This window comes from Saccopteryx leptura, chromosome 3 (genome assembly GCF_036850995.1).
Source record: "Saccopteryx leptura isolate mSacLep1 chromosome 3, mSacLep1_pri_phased_curated, whole genome shotgun sequence".
Classification (NCBI taxonomy): domain Eukaryota; kingdom Metazoa; phylum Chordata; class Mammalia; order Chiroptera; family Emballonuridae; genus Saccopteryx; species Saccopteryx leptura.
Window position 1 is genome coordinate 113745758 of NC_089505.1, and position 26272 is coordinate 113772029.

The window sequence follows — 26272 nt, forward strand, 5'->3', positions numbered from 1 at the left end:
GTCCCCCATGACCTCCTGCTGCTCCCTGCTCCGCCAGCCGTAAGTGAAGTCAAAGATCCCCTAACGGCCTAACCAGAAGCCCCAGGACTAGATGCTCTGTGCCAGAGTTCTGTTGTTTTGGCCTACAGACTTCCGGCACAGAATGTCTACTCTACAGCAAATGTTTTATCCTCGGCTACTGCACCTGGCTGTGCAGGAGCTGAGGATGAAACGTCGGCATGCAGCCCCATACTTCTCTGGTATGCGGCCGTATGTCATCGAAAATGGCTAAGTGTGTCAGTGCTGACACGAGTGTCATAGGTTCGCCATCACAGGACTAGGTGAAACTGTATGTGTGAAGTGTGAGATGTAACCACTGCATTATGAGTGCCCCAAATGCCAAGGCCACTCCACTCTTTCTGTTGGTGTATTCACAGCTTTGGCTGTTTGGAGTTTGCTGTAGGGGAAGCAGGAAATCATTCTGCTCCTCAGAGAATTATGATGCTGAGAAGACTTTGCCATGACATGCATTTTGAGCCACACGATTCTGTTTAATCTGTAAAGTAACAACATGATCAGGACAGAAGAGAAAGCTCAGACATGCCAAACTTTCCCAACAAGAAGACACTGTCTCGTAGTTCTCTGGAAATTGTCTCCATGGTCCTGGAGAAACTGGTGTGTGGGAATTTGTTCCTTGGTTAATGCTAAGCCAGTGCCTTCTGTGTTTTCTTTACAGATGAGCGGGACCGCGTTCAGAAGAAAACGTTCACTAAGTGGGTCAACAAGCACCTGATGAAGGTAGGACTCCTTCATAATTGCTGCCCTAGCACCTCTGGCCTCTTTTAATCTGGTTCTATCAGTCTCTTCTCCCAGATGGTTCGGATTGCTTGTCCTGTCTCAAGTTATTAGAGATACACATGTAACTTTTTCTTTTTTTAAATAACGAATGTAATCATAACAGTATGGAAAATTTTATGCTCAGCTTTTTTTGGTGAGGACAGTAATACATGCCATTACCTCAGAAGGCTGAGGTTGAGGATACTATGGGGTGATTCCTGGGATTCAAAGAACACTTTAAAATTATTTTATAAGCCCCTTCCAAAATTTTTATTTCTAACTCTGATTACTAGGTAAGGATTGGGCAGAGGGGATTTTGTGTTCTCTCTGCACAAATCTTAAATGTTCAGTTTAAGATTTTTCACACACACACACACACACACACACACACACACACCATGCAGTTTAAAATACAAAACACTTCTAGAATGTCTAGGGGTGGGGGGAAACTTTATGATTATTACTTACTTACTTACTTAATTTATTTATTTAGTGAGAGGAGGGGAGACAGAGAGACAGACTCCTGCATGTGCACGACTGAGATCCGCCTGGCAAGTTCACTAGGGGGTGATGCTCCGCTCATCTGGGGCCATTGCTCCGTAGCAGCTGGAGCCATTTTTTTTTTAAGCACCTGAGACAGTAGGCCATGGAGCCATCCTCAGTGCCTGGAGTCAACTCGTTCCAATTGAGCCATGGTTGCCCGGGGAGAGAAGAGAGAGAGATAAAAAGAGAGAGAAATGAGAGAGGGAGGGGCGGAGAAGCAGATGAGCACTTCTCCTGTGTGCCCTGGCCAGGAATCAAACCTCGGACATCCATACGCTAGGCCAGTGCTCTACCGCTGAGCCAACTGACTAGGGCAGATTTTATTATTTTCAAACAGAGAATAAATCAAGGCAGACAATTTAAGGACCCAACTGAGGATAAATACCGTATTTCCCCATGTATAAGGCATACCCTTTTCTGAAAAATTTGGGGTCTAAAAACTGGGTGCATCTTATACAGTAGTTGTGGCATTTCAAATGCCATAGATGGAACTGAGGATGAGGCAATATATGAAGACAGTGATTCCTCATCAGACAGAGATGAGGACAAGCTAATGGATTGGAGTTTTGACAGTGAGGAGGACTTGTATGAATTTTATGATGAATAAAATTTGAGTTCAATAACTTTATGTAATACATTTTTAAAAAAAAATTTGAGGCCCTAAAATTAAGATGTGTCTTATACATGGGAGCATCTTATACATGGGGAAATACGGTAGTATGACTAATGTGGTAGTTCAGATTTTTTTTAAAGATTTTATTTATTGATTTTACAGAGGGGGGGGAGTGAGAAGTATCAACCCATAGTTGCTTCACTTTAGTTGTTCATTTGTTGCTTGTAATATGTGCCTTGACCGGACAAGCCCAGAGTTTTGAACCGGTGACTTCAGCATTCCAGGTCAACGCTTTATCCACTATACCACTATAGGCCAGGCTGTGGCAGTCAAAATATAAAAACAAAGTTTTTTAGTTAGAATCAGTATTGCTCTGGGAAAGGTCAACAGAGACTTCTTAATTGCTATATCCAGTAGCCTAGTTTTATCTTCCTTTTATTTGATTTCTCTGTAGCATTTGATACTGTTGACTAACTTTCTACTCCTTAACGCCTTCTCTTACATTGGCTTCTAGGATACTGCTTTTTCCTGAATTACCTCTTCCCTCTATGAATGCCTTTTGCCTGCCTCTTCACTGGCTTCTCTTTCTCTGCCTGTCTCCACTATGTTGATGTTTCCCCAGGGTCCTGACCTTGGCCGTTGCCTTGTTTTGTTCTCTGTACTCTGCTTGCAGTCTCATTCAGTTGCATGGAACACAGGAAGCACGGGTAGAAGAGGACACAGGGCGATCACACAGGACCCGATGTCTAGATGCATCTGGGCTTTATGAAAACTAAACTTCATAGGCAGCTACTCTCTCTTTCTTTTTTTATAGGACTTGTAATTTTTCTGTGTGTCTCCTATATTCGTTTCTTTGCATTTCTCCCATTATTTGTGTGTGAGCTGTCCCTCAAATGGTGATGCCAACTCCTGCAGCTACATGATTCCAAAGATACAAACAGAAGCAACCTGATTGGCTGGGGTTTTCTTTTCCTGCATGGGTCAGGTGTCTATTCATCAGTAAACTATGGGAGATGGTTACATAAGTCCAACATGGCTCCTTAGGGCCACTTGTGTAATGAGCACTGAGAGTGAGGGTGATGTTCAAGCTACAAGATATGGATAAGGAGGTGATGAAAGAACCGTTTCCTGAATTCTTGCCCGAACCAAGGACCTGTGTATCTCACAGTGTTCTCAGCATGTTCATCTGGGTGTTACCCAGACACATCCTATATTCAACATATCCCAATTGCTAAATATTGTTGCTCATGTACCTAGCTGTCCAAGTGTGAACCTAGAATCATATTATATTCAGTCTTGCCTATCGTCTCTCCCTTGTCACCACTATAGTCTGTCACTTCCAACTCAGAAAGAGTTGCATCTGACTTCGCTTCTCCATCCCTGTTAACCTCTGCTCTAGTCAAGGCCTCTTTATCTCTTGCCTTTAACACTATAATAGTTTCCTAATTAAGTTTTCTATAATCATGGTAATCATGGTAGTTTTTTGAGTGTTTACTGTAAACCAGGCATTCTGTCCTCATAAGCCCTTTACATGGGTTACCTCATTTAATGCTTCAGTGACCTTGAAAATTCTTTTTCAATTACAGTTGACATTCAGCATTATTTTATGTTAGTTTCAATTCTTCAGTGACCTTGTGCTGTAAATTCTATTAATATTCACATTTTATCAATGAAGATTGAGATTTAGAGAGACTCAGTAGCCTGTTTAAGGTCACACTACAAAGAGGCAGAACAGAAATTTTAGAACTTGGCCTGTGCAGTACTGGCACTGGCTTCTGCCTGCCTTTCCAGGCTCACAGCATCGTATTCCTGTCATACTTTAAGCTCTTGCCGAATTGCGTACCATGCTATCTTATGACTGTATCTTTGCTCATGTTCTCCCTCTGCATGAAATACCTTCCCCAGCTCTGTGCTGCCTGGATAAAATCAACTTAACACCTCCTTAATAAACATGTTCTTGACTCTCCCACGTGGAGTTGACTACCCTCTGCCTGTGCCCTTCCCTGTACTTCTTTGTACTTCCGTTGCAGCACCTGTGGCATAGATCTTTCTGCTAGATTATAATTTGAATGCAGATATTGTATCTTCTTTTTTCAATGTGAGGACAGAGAAGGAAGTGGAAGGGAAACTGGTGCTCTCCTAATTCTTTCAGTGTATGGACCAGTTGCCTCTTGTTTGATGACAGTAACTGTCATGATGCAGAGCCCTTCACAGCCTGGTTCCAGTCTGTCCAGCTTCTTTTCCAGGCCCCCCCCCCCCCCCCCCCCCCCGTGTAGCCTGTGCTGTAGCCACAGGAGACAACCTCCTGCTCCCTGTACTGTCACACCTCCTTCTTACTCATTCCCCCCCACGCCCAGAGTGCGTCTATGTCCCAGCCTCCTCTGCCCGGCCATCACCCACTTACCCTTCAAGCCTCAGGTCCATTATCACTGTCCTGAGACTCTGACCTCCCTCCCTTGCACTAAATTAATTGCAACTTCGTCTCTGTACCACCTTGAAGAGACATCTTGTATGTTCACACATTGGTTTCCTCTGTTAGAGTGCTCCTTGAGGGCTAGACTGGATTGTGCTGCTTTGTCTACCAAGCACTGCACCAGGGACACAAGAAATATCCAGTAAGTATCATATTTGTTGCTTTGAGTAAGTAATATTTTGATAGGCACTTTCTTATCTGACTTGATCCTTATAATAACCCTGAAAGAGGTAAAAAAGTGCTTTTCTTTTTTCAGTTTTCACAACTAAGGAAAGTGAGAATTGGAAGGATTAAGTGACTTCCCAAGATCAGACAGCTTGTGACGGATGGAGCTAAAGATCCATCATGAGTCTTCTGACCTAAATTACTCATTCATTCTACTGAATATGATCCCAATTTGCTCTGCATGCATCCCTTATCTTTAACGATGGGAAGAACTGAATTTATCCTGCCTCTTGCTTGTCCCCCTAAACTTTGTGGTTGCATACAAATGCTCTGGTTCTCTGCTGCTCATTTGTAGCTGGTGCTGCCTGTTGGACCTGTCCTCTGCCTCCGTTCTGTGTGATGACAGGAAGCTGAGGGAGAGAAAAACTAGACGAATACATTGTAGCATTGCGAGGAACTGGAGACCAGCCAGGGCTTTCCTGAAATCACTGGCTATCTGTCATCCCTTCTCAGACTTCTACCCTTATGGTTCCAATAGCGTTTTCTTGTCTTAGGATCTTTCAGAGAGATGATTCACTGCTAATCAGAATCATTGCTCCAATGTTGGAATTCTTTGAACTCTTGGCTGAGAATTAGGGATTGAGATTTGTTTTTTCTAACTCAAGCATTCTTTGTTTTGTTCCCCAAATCCACCCAGGTGAATGTTGCCATTGACAAGTAGACTGATGCAAGACCAAAACAACCAAGCCTCTTAAGTTCTAGATTTAGTTGACCTAAGATCTTTCAGATTCCCAAATACCCTTTTGTTTTGGAATAAGCAAATTAACCTCCCATATATATAAAAGATTATTTATTAGTTTTAGAGAGAGAAGAGAGAGAAAGAAAGGGGGGAGGAGTGAGAAGCATCAACTAGTAGCAGATGCTTCTTGTAGTTGCCTTGACCGGGCAAGGCCAGGGTTTCAAACCGGTAACTTCTGCATCCCAGATTAATACCCTATCCCTGTGCCACCACAGGTCAGGCTTTGTATTTGAGAACAGTGTCAGTACAATCTTAAAAACATCTGAAATAAAAAAATAACCTAATTTAGAATACCAGCCTATATATCTAAGAGTTCTGCTTATATACCAGAACCATCAAAAAGAAAATCCTAGAGTTTTAAATTAGGTTTTATTTAAATTACCTTTGCCATATCTCTAGGTCCTGGTAATTGATAAAATATATCCCCCCAAAGAGAACATCAAGAAAGGGTGAGAGGATGAGACACCGCATGTGCTCCTAAGGAGGAGAAATGCTTCCTCTGGTTGGTTCCTATTGACTTCAGAGAACGGCTAGTATTTAATCTAGCAGATGGAATAGTTTGTTCCATTTTTATTCATGTTTGCAATCTGGAAGCCACTGACCTTCCTGGAATTTTAGTCAAGAATTCCAGCTAAATCAGCAAAAGTTTTTTGTTTGTTTGTTTTTGTTTTTGTTTGTTTTTAAAATTTTTCTGAAGTTGGAAATGGGGAGGCAGTCAGACTCCCGCATGCGCCCGACTGGGACCCACCTGGCATGCCCACCAGGGGGCGATGCTCTGCCCATCCAGGGCGTTGCTCTGTTGCAACCAGAGCCATTCTAGCGCCTAAGGCAGAGGCCATAGAGCCATCCCCAGCGCCTGGGCCAACTTTGCTCCAGTGGAGCCTCGGCTGCTGGAGGGGAAGAGAGAGACAGAGAGGAAGGAGAGGGGGAAGGGTGGAGAAGCAGATGGGCTCTTCTCCTGTGTGCCCTGGCCGGGAATCGAACCCGGGACTCCTGCACGCCAGGCCGATGCTCTACCACTGAGCCAACCGGCCAGGGCCAGCAAAAGTTTTAAACTCCGAATATTTACTGTTCTCAATTTTTCTCTGTTTGAGGGTCTCTGATTGAACACAGTGTAGTAGACAGCTCTGGTGATTCCAGGCACCCTCTCCTGTGCAGCGGCTTTTGCTGTAGCCACATGAGAAAATTCACTCCCTAGATTCTGCGTGTACTTTCACACCTCTTTGCTTGTTTCTGTCCGTGGGAAATGTCAGCAGGAAACTAGCAGTGGCATTTTAGAGATGGACACAATAGCGCTGGTTGGACACTGAGGAGAGGAATGGTGGGTGTTCTTGTTGCACAGGCGTGACCATCTGATGGTTGTTTGTGGAGATCTCTGCCTGGACCTTGAGTTTTCAGATCTTCACTCTTAAGTGCATCTCAACCCCCATTAAACGTTTTGGGCCAACATCTGGGCTTGGATTCTCTACTCCCTGTGCACAAGTGCCTGCCTGTTAAGAAAAGCTACCTGCTGTGGATTTTAGAGTCATCTAAAAACCCAATGAGAGGGTCTTTGTTAATTAATTAGACTTGGTTGCTACCACTGTTAGATTTCTCAAAACTTAAGGAACTCTCAAAATAGAGAGAGGATAGAATTGTCTGCAAAGAGCTTTATGCTTTGTTCTTCTCACTCACTCTACTTATTCCAACAGGGATTCCAGCCTTCCCTTCTTTTTTTTTACAGAGACAGAGCGAGAGTCAGAGAGAGGGATAGATAGGGACAGACAGACAGAAACACAGAGAGATGAGAAGCATCAATCATCAGTTTTTCGTTGTGGCACTTTAGTTGTTCATTGATTGCTTTCTCATATGTGCCTTGACCATGGGGCTACAGCAGACTGAGTAACCCCTTGCTCAAGCCAGCAACCTTGGGTCCAATCTGGTGAGCTTTGTTCAAGCCAGATGAGCCCGCGCTCAAGCTAGCAACCTCGGGGTCTTGAACCTGGGTCCTTCCACATCCCAGTCCGATGCTCTATCCACTGCGCTACCGCCTGGTCAGGCTGGCCTTCCCTTCTTATTCCCTGCATTTGAGTTTTTTCCTGAGTGAAAAGTACAGGCCAACTATAATCTGTTTTAGCATTAGGCTTTTCCTTGAGGATAAATTTGGCCACTAAATTAAAATGGAATTTCGTTCATATAGTTTAGAAATGTATAAATTCAGAAATCCATTTGAAATTACTAGGTTCACTTTCACTTTATCTGTATCTTTTTTAAATTTTTATTTATTGATTTTAGCGAGGGAGGAAGGAGTGGGGGTAGAGACAGGAACATCGATATGTTCCTGTGTGTTCCCTGAACGGGGATCGAACCAGCAGCCTCTGGGCTAAAGGAGGGTATGTTAACCAACCAAGCTATCCAGCCAGGGCTCCTGTATCTTTTAATAAGTATAACTGAGAGTAAATAACATACTCTTCTCTTTAAAACTTTCCCCTCTGACCTATTTTATTTTGCTCTTCAATATAATTTGGATCAAGAAAATGGAGCTGCTTGTGTTTTCTTTTAACAGCCTTACAGGGAAGCTTTTCTAGATCAGGTTCTCTGCAGGTATCAAAGAATACTACATGATAATCCTTGGTTCTTTTGGGTGACCTTTTATAATTTAATAACATTGCTATATGCCATTTCTACCCCTCAAGTGTCATGGGTGTCTTGTGAAGGGAAAGAGCACTGAACTCGGAGTCAGGAGACAGTGATCTGAAACTTCCCAGCTACATTATATGACACAAGTTATTTAACTTCTCCAGGCAACATTTTCCTATCTGTAATCTGAGAGTGTTAAGAGTTAAGTAATCTTTAAAATCCCTTTGGGCTCAGATTCTGATTCTAAGCACTTAGTATAATTTATTCCCTTTGCTAAAAAAGCCAATCAGAAATTAAGGATAGCCGTTTATCTTTTTATAACTTCAAACAATCTTTAAAAAATTGGAGAGCAGCCTGACCTGTGGTGGTGCAGTGGTTAAAGCGTTGATCCGCAGTGCTGAGGTCACTGGTTAGAAACCCCGGGGCACACCCAGATAAGGCACATACGAGAAGCAGCTGAGTTGATGGCTTCCACCTTTCTCTCTCTCCTTTCTCTGAAATCAATAAGTAAAATCTTTAAAAAAAAAATTGGAGTGCAGAGCTTTTCCTTGGTTTATTAATAATGCATGGGGGGTTGGGGAAGATTGACCTGGGTTAGGATGGACTTGGTCTCACAAAATTTAGTCATTAGTTTTTCAAAATGTTTTCTTTTTTGAGATTTAACTCACATGTACAATTCTCCCATTTAAAGTGTATAATTCAATGGCTTCTAGTATATTATCAGAGTTGTACAGTTATCACAGTCAATTTTAGAACACTTTCATCACCCCCAAAAGAAACCCTATACCCTAACCCCCCAATATCCTCCCCAGCCCCAGGCAACCACTTACCATATTTCCCCATGTATAAGACGCACCTTTCCCCCAAAAATTTGGGGTCTAAAAACTGGGTGCGTCTTATACACTGGTTATAGAACTGTGGCATTTCTAATGCCATAGATGAAACTGTGGACGAGGCAATATATGAAGACAGTGATTCGTCATCAGACACAGATAAGGACAAGTTAATGGATGGGAGTTTTGACAGTCATGAGGAGTTGTATGAATTTTATGATGAATAAAACTTGAGTTCAATAACCTTATATAATATAGTACATTCTTTTCTTTTTTTCAAATTTCAGGCCCCAAAATTAAGGTGCGTCTTATACATGGGAGCGTCTTATGCATGGGGAAATATGGTATCTACTTTCTGTCTCTATAGATTTGCCTGATCTGGATGTCTCATATAAATGGAATCATACAGCATGTGATCTATTCCTTTGTTTTACTGGCTTCTTTCACTTTGCATAATATTTTCAAGGTTCATCCATGTTATAGCCTGAAACAGTATTTTTTGCTGAATAATATTCCATTCTATGGATGTACAGCATTTTGTGTACCCATTTATCAGTTGATAGATATTTTGAGTTATTTTTACTTTTTGGCTATTACAAGCAGTGATTGCTGTTGTGAACATTCAGTCATGTACAAGTTTTTGGGTTTTTTGTGTTTTTTTTTTCTGGATGTGCTTTCAATTCTCTTATATATACCTGGAGTGGAGTTACTGGATCATATGATAACTTGTGGTTAGCCTTTTGAGGAACTGTCAAGACTTTTTGCCAAAACAGCCACACCATTTTACATTTCCACCAGCAGTGTATGAGGTTTCCGGTTTCTCTACATCTCCATCAAACACTTATCATCCGTTTTTCTGTGTGTGTTTTTTTTTTTTCAATTGTGACCATCCTACTAGATGTGATGTGGTATCTCACTATAATTTTGATTTACATTTTCCTTATGGCTAATGATATTGAGCATTTTTTCATGAGTTTGTTAGCCATTCATACATATTCTCTAGAGGCCTTCACTCACTTTGACAGTGATTTTCACAGGTAGTACAAACAATCAACAATCTGGATAGTTGAAGTTTTCTACTCTTTTGTTGACAGAGAGCATGATTATTTGTTGGAAACATACATATTGATGATTTCTGAGCACTCTTGGCTTTATTTTATGCAGCTATCTCTATAACTAATGATACTTACTTTACTGGACATTTTCTTAAGGCATTTGTGGAAAACTTTAGAGTCAGCCTTGTATTTGCAGAAGAGATAAAGACTTCAGAATGGAGCAGACCTAGATTTGATCAGCCTGTTCCTTTACTGGATATGTGATCGTGGGATGTTAATTAAGCCCTCCAGATTCTGTTTCCACAATTGAAAAGTTTCTGACATGGGAGCACTAGAATGTTAGTTAGTTTTTGTCCTTCTCTGGGCAGAGTTGTGACCAGTATGCTTCAGGAACAAACTGTTGTTCTCTGTTCTTGAAAATTCTCCGAAGGGGAAAATACTTCAGCATTCTCCTTTCCTGTTACCTCTGTCTATATCTCTCTCTGTTGGTTTTCACAGTTATTTTGTGTAATCAGAGAAGGACTGAGAGATATAACAAACTAGTTTTCCACTAAATTTCTTATAAAGTGGTTGAATTTTGCTATTCATAGTTGTAAAATATAACTGGAATTTTGGGGCCTTGCTGTGAAATTGACTTTGCATTTCAAAGTGCTTCCATTTTCTTTTCAGTACCCTGTGGTATTTAGTATCCTATTGATAACATGATCTCACCTGGTCCTTAACCCTACTTTTAATTCATTTAAATCGCTATTCAGTGTCCATTCCTGCTATTATTTATACCCTATATTCAGATGTTATATTATCAAAAATAAATCCCTTGTTGTTATCTCTTCTCTTCTTAATCCTTAATACCAAGTTTTTAATATTTTGAATTATTTTTAAATTACCGTTCATTGATAATCTGATTTCCTTTCTACCACTCTTTAGAAAATTATAATCCCAAACACACTTATTGTAGGAAAATTAAAAAACCCTTTCTTAGTCCTCATCTTCCTTGTCCTGTAGCATTAGATGCTGGTGATCACCCCTTCCTTGATTATACGTCCTCAGTTTTTTTGATCACCCCTTCCTTGATTATACGTCCTCAGTTTTTTGTCTACCTCTCACTGCTGCCCCCCCCCGCCCCCCCATTGATTGCTTTTCCGTCTCTGCCTTCTAATTTTGGCTATTCCCTCAGGCTCAGTCCTTAGCACTCTGCTCTTCTCACTTGCCCCTAACCCAGAAAGCCCAACATTTCCCATGTCTCTAGTTAGCACCTCTTTGCACATGACTTCTAAACTTAAGTTCTCAGCTGACCCAAATGGAATTCTGGTATTTCCAGCTGCTTCAAGAGCATTTCCATTTGTAGCTCCTTTGTGGCCACTTTACATTCAACATACTTAAAACTGAATTTGTCGAATTCATTCCCTTTCCAACTCTAATGACTGCTTCTTTCTGTTAGTGGCTTTTCTGGCTGCAGAGTTCCTTGGACCCATCTGAGGGAGAGGTCCTAAAATCTTGGAGCCACTGGTGTGCTGGAGTCAGTTTACACAGGCTCACAAGAGCCAAGTGTTAAATTCTGGGGAATTTTGTGAGCTTGTTGCTAAGCATAGCCATTGTTAAAAATTAAATTATATAAACTTATAGTTAAATACATTCTATTTAAAATAAAAGTAGTAAATACTCAAAACTCATCACTTCATAGTTATTTTTCTACATACTCTTATTGTCTGTGTTCTTGAGGTTAATTATGTTTTTTGTGTTTATGTGATGAAAACACTACATAATGGTGTGCAAAATGTACTTTTCTTCCCAACGTCGCATTTAGTGAGATTATAATAGCAGCTTGCAAGTGGTCATGGTGGGAGTATTGACACCCTGAAAATCAATAAATACTACAAGTCTGAACTGGGTGCATTGTTTTGTTCATTGTCAACTTCAAGTGAGGAAGAGAAATGTAAATGTTGCCGCTTAAACCAGAAAGTGTGTCATATCTATAATGAGTACATTGTAAATAGCTCAGAAATTGAAGAGGTGTTCTTTCAGTATTTGAAAGCTATTATGCGATTTATTATGAACCATTTTTCTTCATTTGAGTACTCTACCTGTTACTTTATTCCTTAATACATATACACACAAACATGTATAACTTGCATATTTCAAACGCTATACCTTGTTTTATATGGTTTTCCTATCTTCTTTCTTTCTATCAAAACATTTTGTAATTTTTCAAGTTTTTTCTAGTTCGGGAAGTCTTCTCAGATAGATACAGTTTTTATCTTTTCTAATTCCCTTTCTGTTTTTGAATGCTAGATATTATAATTGGAAAGGACTATAATTCAGTTTTCCACACAAATTTAGAAACCTCAATATCCCAGTCTCTACTTGAAAAATCCCAGTGTCTAGAAATTGACTACATCTGAAACTGGCCCTTTTATTGTTATCTAGAAAATTATTTATTTTGAAAAGGAATTCTTCTCCTTGTAATTTCTACTAATCTTCTGATTCTGTGTTGTGAGTGTCACTCAGTGAAGTATCACTAGATTTGAAATAAGTCAGAAGACCTACTGCCACTTACCAGAGCTATGGGGCCTTAACATCTCAGAGCCTCAGTTTCGCTTATCGAATATGGGTCACAAATAAACCTCACAGAGCAGTTATTTGGATTCAGTAAATAAAAGAATATTATGGTTGATTATAAAACATAGAAGTTAAAAAAACACATAGAAGTTAATGGAAAAGACTAAAATTCAAAAAGACCAAATTGAGGCCAGCTTTCCACCTGTGCTGCTGGGCAAGTTATTTAACCTCTTTGTGCCCCATTTCCTCATGTATAACATAGGAATAATAATAAAACCTGCCTGATAGATGTGAAGGGTAGATGGGATAACAGGGAAAGCATTTTGCACAGAATTGGACTTTAACCATATATTTTTCCAAAGTGAGGTTTGTTTTTCCATAGTTTCTGTTATAAAATTGGAATTATTTTTCCTAAAAGGAAAATAATTCTCAAATTTACTGTAAAATATTTGGTAAGAAAGGGGTTAAATTAGATGTATACCCTGTGAAGCAGGGTACCTGCCATTTTAGTTTCCTTTGTATACTCTCTGGAAGGCTTTTCTACCTCTGGGCGACTCACCTGTCCATCATTGGCCATCGTATCTCATTTAGGTTCATAGTAATTCGTGAGGCGTTTCAGGATGATTAAGACTCCCCATCTCCTTGTCCAGACTTTCTTGAATACTGTTCAGGGTTGCCATAATGTGTAATAAATCTAGCTTCAATTTTAAAAACACACACACTTTGGTAAGTGTTCATGTGCTGTACTCCAACCTGAAAATTCCTGAATTTACTGTTTCCAGTTTCAAATATTTAATTTTTGTTTACAGAGATTCTTTCATAGAGAATAAAATAATTCAAGCTCAAATAAAAAGCAGTCTGTTTTACTGTTGTGCACAGGTCCGCAAGCACATCAATGATCTTTATGAAGATCTGCGGGATGGCCATAACCTGATCTCTCTGCTGGAGGTCCTCTCGGGCATCAAACTGGTGAGCTTCTCCCTTCCCCTAATGTATGACCTCACAGGTGTGGCCCTGTTAATGACATATCTATTGGTCCATCGTGCTGAGTGGTGGGGCAGTGGCCATCATTGCTTGCTTTGTAACATGGGAGTCAGAAGCAGAAGAGATTATGGGTGGACTTTATTTCCACCTCAGACCTACAGTTTACATATGGTGTGATTTTATCTTAATCCAAAATGATGTGTCATGTATTCTCATTTCTTGATAGATTCAGGTATCAGTTATATTTCTTTCATAACTGCATACTTTCTCCTTACTTGTTTTTAAATCCATTTACAGATACTAGTAGTATTTTAGGAATAGTAGATTCATAAAATTTTTTTAATAAGGTGTATTTTTCTTCTTGGAATTTTATTTCTAGTCTATATATATAGACTTTTTCTTATTCTTCCATTTATTATGAATTGTTTAATTTTCTGAATTCAGTTCAGGTCCTGAAGTTTACATTTAAAAGCCCAGATGTTTCGAGTAATTTTCCCCCCAATTCACCTCACTTTTCTCCTGCTGTGATTCACTGAGTCTCACAGGTTTGAAGAATGCTGAAATTGGTGCCTGAGCACAGCCCTAGATACATTTGGGCTCCTTGGACAACCAACTGTACCTGCCTCCTCTCCAAGTGTATTAGACATTGCTCGTGGGAAACACCTATATGCCTGAGGGCAAATTTGTTGAGCCTCTTAGCTTGTCAGATGATAGTCCTCATACTTGCTTTGTTTGCAGGATTAAAACAATCTCACTTGAGGGGCCCATTGTTTCATATATTTGAGGCTAATGGAAGCAGGTGCTCCTGTGCAGTTTCTGTTCTAGCTCCAGCATCACAGACAACATAATTTTCTCTTAGAGAAGTCTAGGGTTGACTACTGGAAACATCTGTGAGGAAAGAGAACTGAAGAGAGGCAGGCGCACAGTTTGAGTAGTCTGGGAAGTTCAGCCCACTCACTGCCATTGGTGAATCCGTAGTCATTATTCGTTGTGTTTTAGGAACAGAATTTGGCATGTTAGATTTTACTCCCTAAGTAATATTCAGCTCCATCTAGGATTGGGTTTGGCTTTCTTTGGGCCCTTTGGTTTGGTTTCACATCTTTTTTTGCCTTGCAATAGAATTATGTTATAATTTTTAATGGCCTAAAATTGACAGATGCTGTTATTAGCACAGCCAGCACAGAGTGAATTCTAGTTCTTCTCTGGCCCTCATTCATAAATTTCATGGGTATTCAGAATTTCACCTTTGCTATGCTGGATTTTACTCCTCAGAGCTCATCAAGTTATATTTTGTGCAATTTGCCTGGTATGTTTGATGACTTGTAGTGATTTTATATTGGAAAGGGACATTTTTGGTGCCATTGCTTACAAAACAGGTTAAAACCACTCCAATCTAATTTATTTTCCTAACCTTTAAAAACCTATAGGTGTTTATCAAGATATTCATAGGATATCATCTTATCACTGAAAACAATCCAAATATCTTTTTCACGCTTTTCACTTTGTCTCTTTCTCCCTTCATTGATTCACAAAACAGAGAGGGTGGTTGGCTGTGGAGAATTGAGGCTGTGTTTCAACATAAGACATGTTCAATAAAACCATCTGTTCTGGTCTTGCCTCTTTTTGGATGTGGGAGGGTATTTTCATCCCTTTTTTTTTGTTTGTTTAATGCTGCATTCATCTCCTTTTCATTTTTGTGTTGTGCATTTCTTGTTACTCTGTTGTGTCTTTGCCTTGGTTGGTGGCCAAAGGAGCCAGCAGGGCTGAAGACCCTCCGTCTGGTGAGCATGCCCTCCTGGCGCCACACAAACAGCGAGGAGCAGGAGGAGGAAGATGATGATGATGTAGTAGGTCCTCTCAGTGATGCCAGCATCTCAGCTGGCACTGCAGGGCCATCAGAGAATCTGAGGGTCTCCAGGTCTTCAGTAGCTCAGTTACCAATTGCCTTCTTCCCTCTCTACCTGGGAATTTGGGTCCTAAAGAAAGTGGTTAAAACTGTGCCTCTGGCTATTAGATGATCCTGAAGTGGGAATTATTTTGCTCATCTGAGAATGGTTGACACAAAGGGAATAATGGTGTTTGGGAGGAATCAAGTCCCTTTGAGACCTGGAGACCCGTGGCTTTCTTGTGGCCTTGTTGTGTTGCCTGAGTCCAGAGTGCCGAATTGGAAAGTCTAATTGATAGCATGACAGTTAATTGCTCATCCAGACTAACTGGTAGGTACTCTCTCTCCACCTCTCTAGCCTCCACCATGTCATTTGATTTCAGAATGGCCTGTTGTTTGCAAACCACTCACTGCATGGAGATGCACCGCCTTGGTCAATAATATCTCTAGTTGCTGTGGAGGACAGAGTTTAACTTGCATGTTCTTAAGGTTATTTACTTTTGGTGGGGAGTACCTAGGAATAAAGATTAGGGTGTGTGGAAGGGGCATTTCCTGCTTGCAGGCCCTAATTATAGCCCATGACCTTTCTCCAGTAACAGGGATTCGGCAATATTTCCCATTCCCTGTCCTCTTAAAGTCATCTTTTCACTTCATTGATCTCCTTTTTCATTGTCTTAGAATCTTCAGTTTCATAGGCTCTGTCATTCCTTAAGCCATATTTGCAATAATTACTGAAATGACTGACAAGAGGTTCTTGCCTTAAAGAATTTTCTTAAACCTTTGACTTAAGAAGTTGCCCAGAGAGGCATCAACATCCTGGTAAATTAATAGTTTGGGAGTGTTCCTTAGAAGTGTTGGGGAGGGGATGCCCAGAGAGATGCCTTTACCTCTTTCCACCTGTTGGGTCACTTTTTGCTCATTTTAACTTGGGAAAAGGTTTCCTCTGCAGGGATCCACAACAGAACTACTTTATATTTTATCAGCCTTTAAGTACCAATTTGACATTTACAAATGAACTGGGCATAATCTAATGAGAGTGATATTTTAGTTCCAGCTTTAGGAAGATAAAAGCAACATTGTACAGTGAGCAGGAGAGAATGTTTCAGACGTATGTAGTCAACCTGCATATTGGGCAAACAGACTTCATGTACTTTTGGAGGGATAATAGTTGGGCTATGGTTAGGGCTCCAGAGGCAGGGGATGGAGATGGGCTCTTCTTCTGTGGCTTATGTGACATCTAGGATTAAGGAACTGGAGAAAATACCTTTTTGGGGGGATATCATGTTGAACATCCCTATACCATCAAGGTTTTGTTAGCTCTCGGTATTTCATACTGGGGTAAAGGGTAACTTTCCTTCATGGAAACTTATCTTCCTGGAAAATAGGTTTCTTCCTGATTTTTGCCTATCATTTTGGATTTTTTCACTTGTTTATTGATCATATGTAATTCCTTATTCCCTAGTTTAAAATGAGCTACCTCAGGCTTCTTTCTGCTGTGTTTGCAGTAAGGTTGGCTTGTCCATCCCTGTGCAATATGCAATTAGGACTTTCCAATAGCATTTATCTGATTGTAGGAGCCATAGAACCAAAGTCTTTGTCTCTGTTAATCTCACATGCAGAACAGGCAGCCACGTAGGACCATAGGAGAACCTGTGGAGAAGCTGTGGCAGTGGTTCAGCGTTAGTGGTCAAAGCGGGCTGTGTTCATGGGACTTAGAGTGACCAAGGCCTTTTGGAGACCTAAGAGAGCATGGTGACACAGACAGGTTCTGCTATTGAAAGGTGCTTTACGTTGCTCCCACGCCTGGCTTCAGCCATGAAGGGTTCTTTGTGGTCTTTGACTCTGAAATGAGAGTGATCTGCATGGGTAAATTGGTGTAGCTAAAATCAACACCCCTGTTTTTGTTTGCAGCCCCGGGAGAAGGGCAGGATGCGTTTTCATAGGCTGCAGAATGTGCAGATTGCCCTGGACTTCCTAAAGCGGCGACAGGTAAGAGTGTCCCATGGGTTCCCACTTCAGCCAGGGAATGTTGGTGTCCAGTTCCTATTTAGGGAAGTTCTCAGTGCCCCTAGTAAGCCCTCAGTGATTGCTAAATCTGACTGACCCAGTTCTGAGTCTTACTTGCTAGTGTGAAAGACTAGTGGACAAATCATTTTATCATCCTTACATAGAGCTTGTGACCTTCCTGAGAGGAGGGAGAGCGTTAACAGAGGAGAGTTATAGGCTAAAGCAGGGGTCCCCAAACTTTTTACACAGGGGGCCAGTTCACTGTCCCTCAGACCGTTGGAGGGACGGACTATTAAAAAAACTATGAACAAATCCTTATGCACACTGCACATATCTTATTTTAAAGTAAAAAAACAAAACGGGAACAAATATAATATTTAAAATAAAGAACAAGTAAATTTAAATCAACAAACTGACCAGTATTTCAATGGGAACTATGCCCCTCTCACTGACCACCAATGAAAGAGGTGCCCATTCCGGAAGTGCGGCGGGGGCCGGATAAATAGCCTCAGGGGGCCGCATGCGGCCTGCCAGCCGTAGTTTGGGGACCCCTGGGCTAAAGATTAAATTGTATGGACCTACCTTAGATGGAGGTGAAAAGGAAGAAAAAAGATAAGCCAGCAAATGAGGTGGAAAAAAGGAAAAACCAGAGTGTCACATTGTGATCATGAAAATTAGATGAGGAGGTGGCGTCACTTCAGGTCTGAGGAAAAGGTCTTAGCTGTTAAGCATTGGTAACTTGAGAGAACAGTTTTAATAGAGCAGAAGAGTGTTTAGAATATATTGAACCTGGATATAGGAAGGGAAGAATAAATTTATCGTTCTCTGGATAAGGAAAGAAGACAGCAACACATTTCTAGATATAGGAGGAAAAGCCAGTGAAGAGAAGACTGAAAATGAGAGAGAGGAGAAGAGCAATAGACCTAGAGATACCTTAGCAATCTTCTAGCCCAGGTGTTTCATTTCATAGCTAAGGAAATTGAGGTCTAGATAGGTGAAATGACCTGCCTGCCCCAAATCATAGAACAGGTTAGAGCGAAGCTGGGGCTTTAACCCGGGTCTCCTGACGTGTAGTTTAATGCTCCTTCCTGTCTCCATGCTGTTTTCTATGTACTGTCTTTCCTTCCATTACTTCCCAATTAGTGGAACCAAGACCAGGATTGAGGGTTGAGATCCAGAGCACAGCCGGTATGGTTCTTTTTGAGAGAAAAAAGAAAAAGAAAAATGCTTCTCTTCTGAGATACAGGGAGAAGGAAGGAAGGGCAGATAAAGACAGAGATGGTTTGTGGTCAAGAGGAAGAGGGATGAGAGAGTCACAGACTTCATCCGCTGAGAGAGAGCTCTATATGGAAAAGATTTGGGATAGCTATAGTTGCTAGGCAACAACAGGGACAAGAGAACATTGAATGGTATGCATATTTTTTGGAGTTTGTTTTTTTTTATCACTCTTATCAGCAGTTCTCATTAACTTGGAAAATCTTCTCTTTATGTGCACCCATAGTATTTCACTTCAGTATAATACTTACTACTTTATTGTTGTTTCTTGGTTTACTCTAATGCACTGTAGGCCCCATGAGGACAGGGAACATGGTCTTAACATTTTTATCTTCATCACTTGTCATAAAAATGGTCCATAATTTCAAAAACTTATTTGTTGAAATAAATTGAAAAATGAAAAGCAGTCAGAGAATCGGAGGCTGAGGTGTTTAGGGCACTGGAGAAAGCAGCCTTGGACTGTCTGCGTGTAGAGGACACCAGGGCTTTAATGAGCACGGTGAGTTGAGAGGAATTGATTGGCTAGACATCTAAATAAGGATCAAGAGTGGATTTAGTTGCTGTGGTAGAATGAAAGTGTGGGTGGGAAGGAACAGTGGGCTCAGAGAAGGGCAGAGAGCACTCTAGAACAATTCTCTGTGAAGGCTGGAATCTAAGCTGTCGCTATGCAGGTGTCCAAAGCAGAGTAAAAATGAAGGTCATCGGAATTGAGAAGGCAGATGAATTGTGCAGAGAAGGTGATATTTAGGTCACTGAGACAAGTACTAAAGTTGCTTAGAAAGTTGGTAGAAGGAGTGTTGGGGAAGAAGACTAGGACTAGTGCTGAAGTCATCGAGGAAAGGGTTCGCAGAGACCGAGTGTGGTTTGGCCCAGGGAGATGGACTTCAGCATAAAAGGGAAAACTGATGGAGGTCAGACTGAGGAATGTGGACTTGGCTGCTACTGCCAACCAACCAACTGTGGGTTGTTAGTCCTTAGTGATCACAAAAACTGCATTCCCAGACTGGAAGGGGAACTTCTGAGGTACAGAAAAGGAAAAGAACTTGCTTATGTGTCTTAGTCATTCAGGCTGCTCTAACAGAACGCCCTAGACTGGGCGACTTATAAACAATAGAAATTTACTTCTCAGAGTTCTGGAGGCTGGGAAATCTCAGATCAAGGCAGTTTTAGTGTCTCGTGGGTTCCTGGTTCAGGGGTGGCTATCTTTTAGCTCTGTCCTAGTATGATGGAAGGGACGAGGGAGTTCTCTTGGGGTCTCTTATATAAGGGTACTAATCCCATTCCTGAGAGCTCCACCTCATAACATAATCACCCCCAAATGCCCTACCTCCAACTACCATCAGATTGCTGTTAATTAAGATTTAACATATTCATTTTGGAGGGACACAAGCATTCAGTCTATAGTACTGCTCACCATTAGTATAAGGGAAAAGTGAGGCTTCTATTTGATGTCGCTGGGGTTCGTTAGAGACATGCAGGTTTCAGTTGAATTAAAGAGATAAAGGGAGGGAAAGTCGGAGACATTTTGCTACAATTGAACAGGAGCTCCCTGAGGGTCTGACCGAAGAGGCTCACGGGTTGAGGTGGAAGTAGGCCAGTTGTGGGTTTCAGCACTGGAAGTCCCACATCCTAGAAAACCCCTCAGTTTTCACTCACCGGGACATTTGGTCACCCTAGCAGGGGGACAGCCTGTGTGCCGTACACTGTGTTGTTAAAGCAGATACTCTGGGAGTCATGAGTAGTTAGGGATATCTGGATGGAAGTGGAGGGGAAATGCAGGCTGGATTGGGCCAAAGACTGGGAGAAGAGGCATCACCCACTCCCCAATCTTAAAAAAGGAAAAAGTCAGGGCTATGATGACTTAATAAACAACTCACAATACCACGTGCTTGCAAGGTTGCTTTACTGCTGGGAATGTAAGACAGTGCAGTCATGCTGGAAAATAGTTTGGCAGTTCTTATAAAGCTAAGCATTTACCATATGACCCAGCAATCCCACCCCTAGGAATTTACCCCGGAGAAGTGAAAACAGAAGCTCACACAAAAACCTGTACATGAATATAGGAGCTTTATGCATACTTGCTTCAAGAAACAACCCCGGTGTCCTTTAGTGGATGAATGGGTAAACACTGTGTAGTATATTAATGCAATGGAAGAGTGTTCAGCAGTAGAAGGAGCAAACTATTGATACATGCAGCAACTTTGAAGGTGATCTCAAGCGCATTGTGCTGAGTGAAAAAAAGCCCGTATCAAGAGATTATGTACTGCATGATTCCATTTATATGACATTCTGGAAAAAGCAAAACTGGGAATAGATCAGTGGTTGCTGGGAGTAGGCGAGGTGACAGGGTGTGACTCCAAAGGGGCAGCATGCGGTCACCCTTTTGGGATGTTGGGACTGTTCTGTTATTCTGATTGTGGTGGTAGTTACATGAATCTATGCATGTGTGGAAACTCATAGACTTGTACACCAAAAAAACAGAATCAATCTAACTGTTGTATATAAATGAAGACAATCTCTATAAAAATGAAATCAAAACAAAAGTCACAAAACAGACGACCAACTTTTGTTTCTTTTTCAGGTGAAACTAGTGAATATTCGCAATGATGACATTACAGATGGCAACCCCAAGCTGACCCTGGGCCTGATCTGGACCATTATTTTGCACTTCCAGGTAGGGTCTGTGAAGTTTCGGGTCACTGTCGCTTGGTTTGGACATGGCCTAGTCAGAGCTAGCAGTTGCACTGCCTTCCACAGTCACGCTGAGCGTCCCTTCTCTGTATTTGGCAGTGAACAAGGGTTAGAGTGGGAGTTGGAAAGGAAGATAAGGATTGGCCTGGACATAAAGCTGTTGTAGCCTAAACCCAGAACTTCTGAATCTTTTTCATGATACAGTGGGATTTTTCACTTGTTTTGTTTGGCCCTGTCATTGCAGTCTGGTTGTCTGAAGTCTGCTCAGTTGAGTTAAAACTGGCTCTTTAGGTACTCTGAGTTTGAGGGATGGGGAGAGATGTTGGTTGTGATGCTTTCAAAGGGTGGAGTGAAGGCCTGCAGTCTTGCTTTGATGTAGACTGTTCTTCATCTTTAATGACGTTAAAACAAGCCTGCGTAATTGTAGCACTGTTGTAGTTATTTGGGCTGCTGTAAAGAAATACTATCATAGACTGGGTGGCATAAACAACAGACATTTATTTTTCATAGTTCTGCAAGTTGGAAATATGCGATCGGAGTGCCGTATGGTGGGGTTCTTGGTGAGGGCCCTCTTCCTGGTTATGTCCTCACATGACCTCTCCTTGGTGCATGCATGCAGAGAAAGAGAGCGCGTGTTGCTTCATCTTTTTATAATGGCATAAATTCTATTATGGGGGCTCCACTCTCATGACCTTAAACATAATTGCTTCCTAAATGCCCCACCTCCAAATGCAATCACTCCGGGGTTTAGAACTTCAACATACGAATTTTGAGGGGACACAAACATTCATTTCATAGCAGACGGCTTAGTAGCTGTGTGTGTGTGTGTGTTGATAAGCACAACCTTGTAGCATTTATCACATCCAAGAGCAGTGGCATTTTGGTAGTGCTCACCGAGTCACACGGCCTTCATAAGGAGGCCAATCCTTTTCAAGTAAGCACAGCCCTACCTTTATAAAAAGATTATCTTGAATCACTTTAGAACAACTAAGCAAAGCTGTATCTTGGACAGCTCTCCCATATCCAGTTGCCCTACAGGAGGCAGATGGATTAAAAGGAGCACTTCTTGGTCAGTTGGGAATTGAAGGCTAATGTAGTATCTGAAGGCACTGACTGGACTCCAGGAACTGAGGCCACTGTGAGGTCCTATTTGGGGAGTTAGCGCCACCTGCTGGTTTAAAACAGAACAGCAAGAGTGCCAGAATTCCTGAGAACCTGAGACAATTCTGAGAGTTAGGGCTTATTTTGGGGGGCTCTGGTTTGGCACTAGTGCTGGCAGTTGGCAGCATGGAACCTATGAAGGTAACGTCTTTTTGTGGAACCACGGGGTGCTTTGGCTGTAAAGATAAACAGGGACATGAACTTGGCAAAGTGTTACTTCTCAATGGGAACAGGAACTTTGTGGAGCTTTCATCAAGGACTAGAGTTACCCTTTAGAATCCTATGAACAGCGGACTTTTTTTAGGGAAAGCATGTTTCTGCTACAAACTTGCCCTCACTGTTAGTGTCCAATGTTAGTCTCATCAGTGTGAGGAAAGAGGAACCTGTCCACTAGATCTCTCGGAGGCCAAAGAATCAAAACCAAATCGATTAATTAAAACATGGCTGGGGCAGAGGGTACTGGAGCTCTTCCTATCCTGAGAGCCCCATCAGGAATAGTTTCCTTTCTCTCTTTAAAATTTTGTTACGGAGAATTTCAAACATTTATGACAGTAGAGGAAATGGTTTGAGGAACTGCTACGTATTCCTCACCTGGCTCAACAGGCATTCATTAACTCATGGTCAGTATTATTCTATATCCTGATGCACTCCTCAAAGCCCAGTAGGTTAGCTCAAAAGAAATTCCAGACTTCATATAATTTCACCTGTAAATATTTCAGTGTGTGTATCTTGGGAAGATACTTTTTAAAAAGCAAAACAATATTATAATGCCATAACAATTAGTAATTTCTTGAAATCATCAAATATCTGATCAGTGTTTGGATTTTTCTCAGTTGTCTCATTTTAAAAAGTGGGTTGTTTGAATCAGAACCCAAACAAGAGCTACATATTGCATTAAATGTCCCTATCTCCTTGCAATGTGTTGAAGAAATCAGGCCTTTTATTTATCTTATATGGATTATAAAGATGATGATGTCATCTCTGGTATATCTTCTAAAAATGTCCTCTATTCCTCTATTGTATTGCCTGTAAACTGTTGGTTCCGATCTAGACCTGAGGCTCAGTCACATTCAGGTTCCTGTTGGGGGTAGTGCGAGGATGGTAGTGTTGTGCGGTGTGCTTGTATTGCTGTACATCAGGAGGCACAGGATGTCTGGTGTCTTTCTTCCCATGGTGTTAAGATTGATTAGTGGAATCAAGTGTTATCAGCCTGATTGATCCATTCTGCATTCCCTGTTAGCTCTTCACCTTATAGTTTTAGCAGCTACTGATATTCATTGCTAGTTCCATTATTTCACTAGTAGGTGCAAAATGGTGATACTCAAATTCTATAATTTCTTTTTTATTATTTGTCTGGAGTACTTCTATAAAGAAGAACTTCACCTTATCAGTTACCTGATAAGCTTCTCTTTTAGGGAGAGGCAAGATAAAAAGATGAATACTCCCAACTTCTCCTCTGTTTACAAGTTTTCAGAATAATTAGTTGGTTCCCTGAGAATCTTCAGAGGTGACCAGTAGAAGTTTCTTTGTTGATTTTTCTCTTCCCTGAGTATCACTATGACTCATGAATTTTTAAATATAGGCTTAAATGTGTTTCAGCCACATACAGCTATTACTCTTTCCAATACTCGACTAGCTTCATCTTCAGCCAAGAAGAGCCTTTTCAAGTTGAGGCTCTTGAGTCCTTTGGCATGACACCCATAGTCTTTGATAATTTACTTTTTTTCCTTGTGAAATGAGATATTCTAAATTCTTTGTATATATATTTCCTGTCCTAGACCTGAACTTAGCAATTTCTCCAAGGCTTTAATTCTCTATCACCAGTCTGTGTGCTACTGGTTGGTCATTGTTTCTGGGCTTTATCTCTGGACAGAGCTGCTAATATTGTATTTTTCTCTTTTAAAAAAATCATGAATTTATACTGATATTTCTAATTCAAACTTAGAATTACAGAGTTTTATTTAACTTCTTTGACTTTACACAGGACTGGGCAAAGGTAGGTTTAGAGTAGTGAGTATGCAAAATATAGTTAATGCTGTTGTAATAATCATAACTGGCATGGGTTTTTCCATGAGATCACCCATGAGCCAACTTTTGCCCACCTCTGTATTTGTTTATTTATTTATTTATTTTACAGAGACAGAGAGTAAGTCAGAGAGAGGGATAGACAGGGACAGACAGACAGGAACAGAGAGAGATGAGAAGCATCAATCATTAGTTTTTCATTGCGTGTTGCAACACCTTAGTTGTTCATTGATTGCTTTCTCATATGTGCCTTGACCGCGGGCCTTCAGCAGACCGGGTAACCCCTTGCTGGAGCCAGCGACCTTAGGTTCAAGCTGGTGGGCTTTTGCTCAAACCAGATGAGCCCGCGCTCAAGCTGGCGACCTCGGGGGTCTCAAACCTGGGTCCTCTGCATCCCAGTCCGACGCTCTATCCATTGCGCCACCGCCTGGTCAGGCCCACCTCTGTATTTGTATCCTTCATTTTCTTAGGCTGAAAACCTTGATCCTAACTACAGTAACATATTACATATTTCCACACACATATATACACATGTGTGTTTAAAATCATATGTGCCATGTACTATATTTGAATCAGAATAACGTTATTATTAACAATATACTAAGAAGTTTATGATTTCTTTGCTGTCCTTTTTGTCCTTAGTGTATATTTCCTAAGGACATACAAATAATTGTATTTTAAAGTCATTTGAAATAATTTCTCTTTGTGTTGTTAAGCCATAAATTTAATATATAATTAGGTTCATTTGTTCTTATTTGCATTCAGTTTTTTGGGATATTTTTTCCCTTTCAGTTTCATTTTTCATTATATAAATTATATTGTATATATTATTTATATACATAATTCTAAAGGGAGCTTTTTCAAAGTGAATACAAGGTGTATTCAGAGAAGTCTAGCATCCATCTCTGCTCCCTTCACCTTGTTTCTTTTGCCTATAGTTAGCTTTTTAAAAACATCTTTTTGGTTAGCATTCTATTATTTTATTTTAGAAAAATACATGCAGGTATTTTTTAGAAAGCAACTTTATTGAAGTATATTTTACATACCATAAAATTGACTCATTTTCATTGTATATTTCAGTGATTTTTATGAGTTGTACAACAATTGCCAATACCCTGTTTTAGAGCATTATTATCCCAGCATACCCCCCCTTGCTCATTCACAGTTCTGTCTCCTCATCCCCAGCTTCCAGCAGCCACTAATCTATTTTCTGTCTCTTTCAATTTGCCTATTCTGGACGTTCCACACGAAGGGAGTCATGGGATACATGATCTTTCGTGTCTGGCTCTTTCACTTAGCATACTGTCTTTGAGGTTCATCCGTGCTGTAGCCTGTGTCAGTGCTTCAGACCTGGTTATTGCCGAGTAGTATTCTGCTGTGTGAATGTTCCATGTATTTTGTCTGTTCAGCAGTTGATGGACATTTGTGTTGTTATTTTTTTTTTTTTTTGCTATTATAAATAGTGTTGATACGAATATTTGAGTACTAGTTTTGTGTGGATGTGTATTTTCATTTCTCTTGGATATATACCTAGGAGTGGGATTTCTGGGTTCTATGGTAAATATATGTATAACTTTTTTTAAGAAACTGCCAAACTGTCTTCCAAAGTGGCTGTACCATTTTACATTCCCACCAGCAATGTGTGAGGGCTCCTGTTTCACCCTATCTTCACCGACATTTTTGTCTGTCTTTTAGATTATAGCCATCACAGGGAGTGTAAAACAATATCGCCTAGTGGTTTTAGTTTGCAGGAAAATATATTCTTTAAC

The 26272-nt window shown here is 40.8% G+C and overlaps 1 protein-coding gene across 14 annotated transcripts in view; it reads left to right on the top strand.

Moving 5' to 3' along the window:
* Positions 1-26272, top strand: part of MACF1 (microtubule actin crosslinking factor 1) — a 370922-nt gene that overhangs the window by 144469 nt on the left and 200181 nt on the right. For all 14 annotated transcript variants that reach the window (XM_066375911.1, XM_066375914.1, XM_066375912.1 and 11 more), the window contains 4 exons: positions 716-777; positions 13355-13444; positions 17256-17333; positions 21208-21300. In XM_066375911.1, the coding sequence (XP_066232008.1) occupies positions 716-777; positions 13355-13444; positions 17256-17333; positions 21208-21300 (323 nt within the window). The remainder of the gene's footprint in view (positions 1-715; positions 778-13354; positions 13445-17255; positions 17334-21207; positions 21301-26272) is intronic.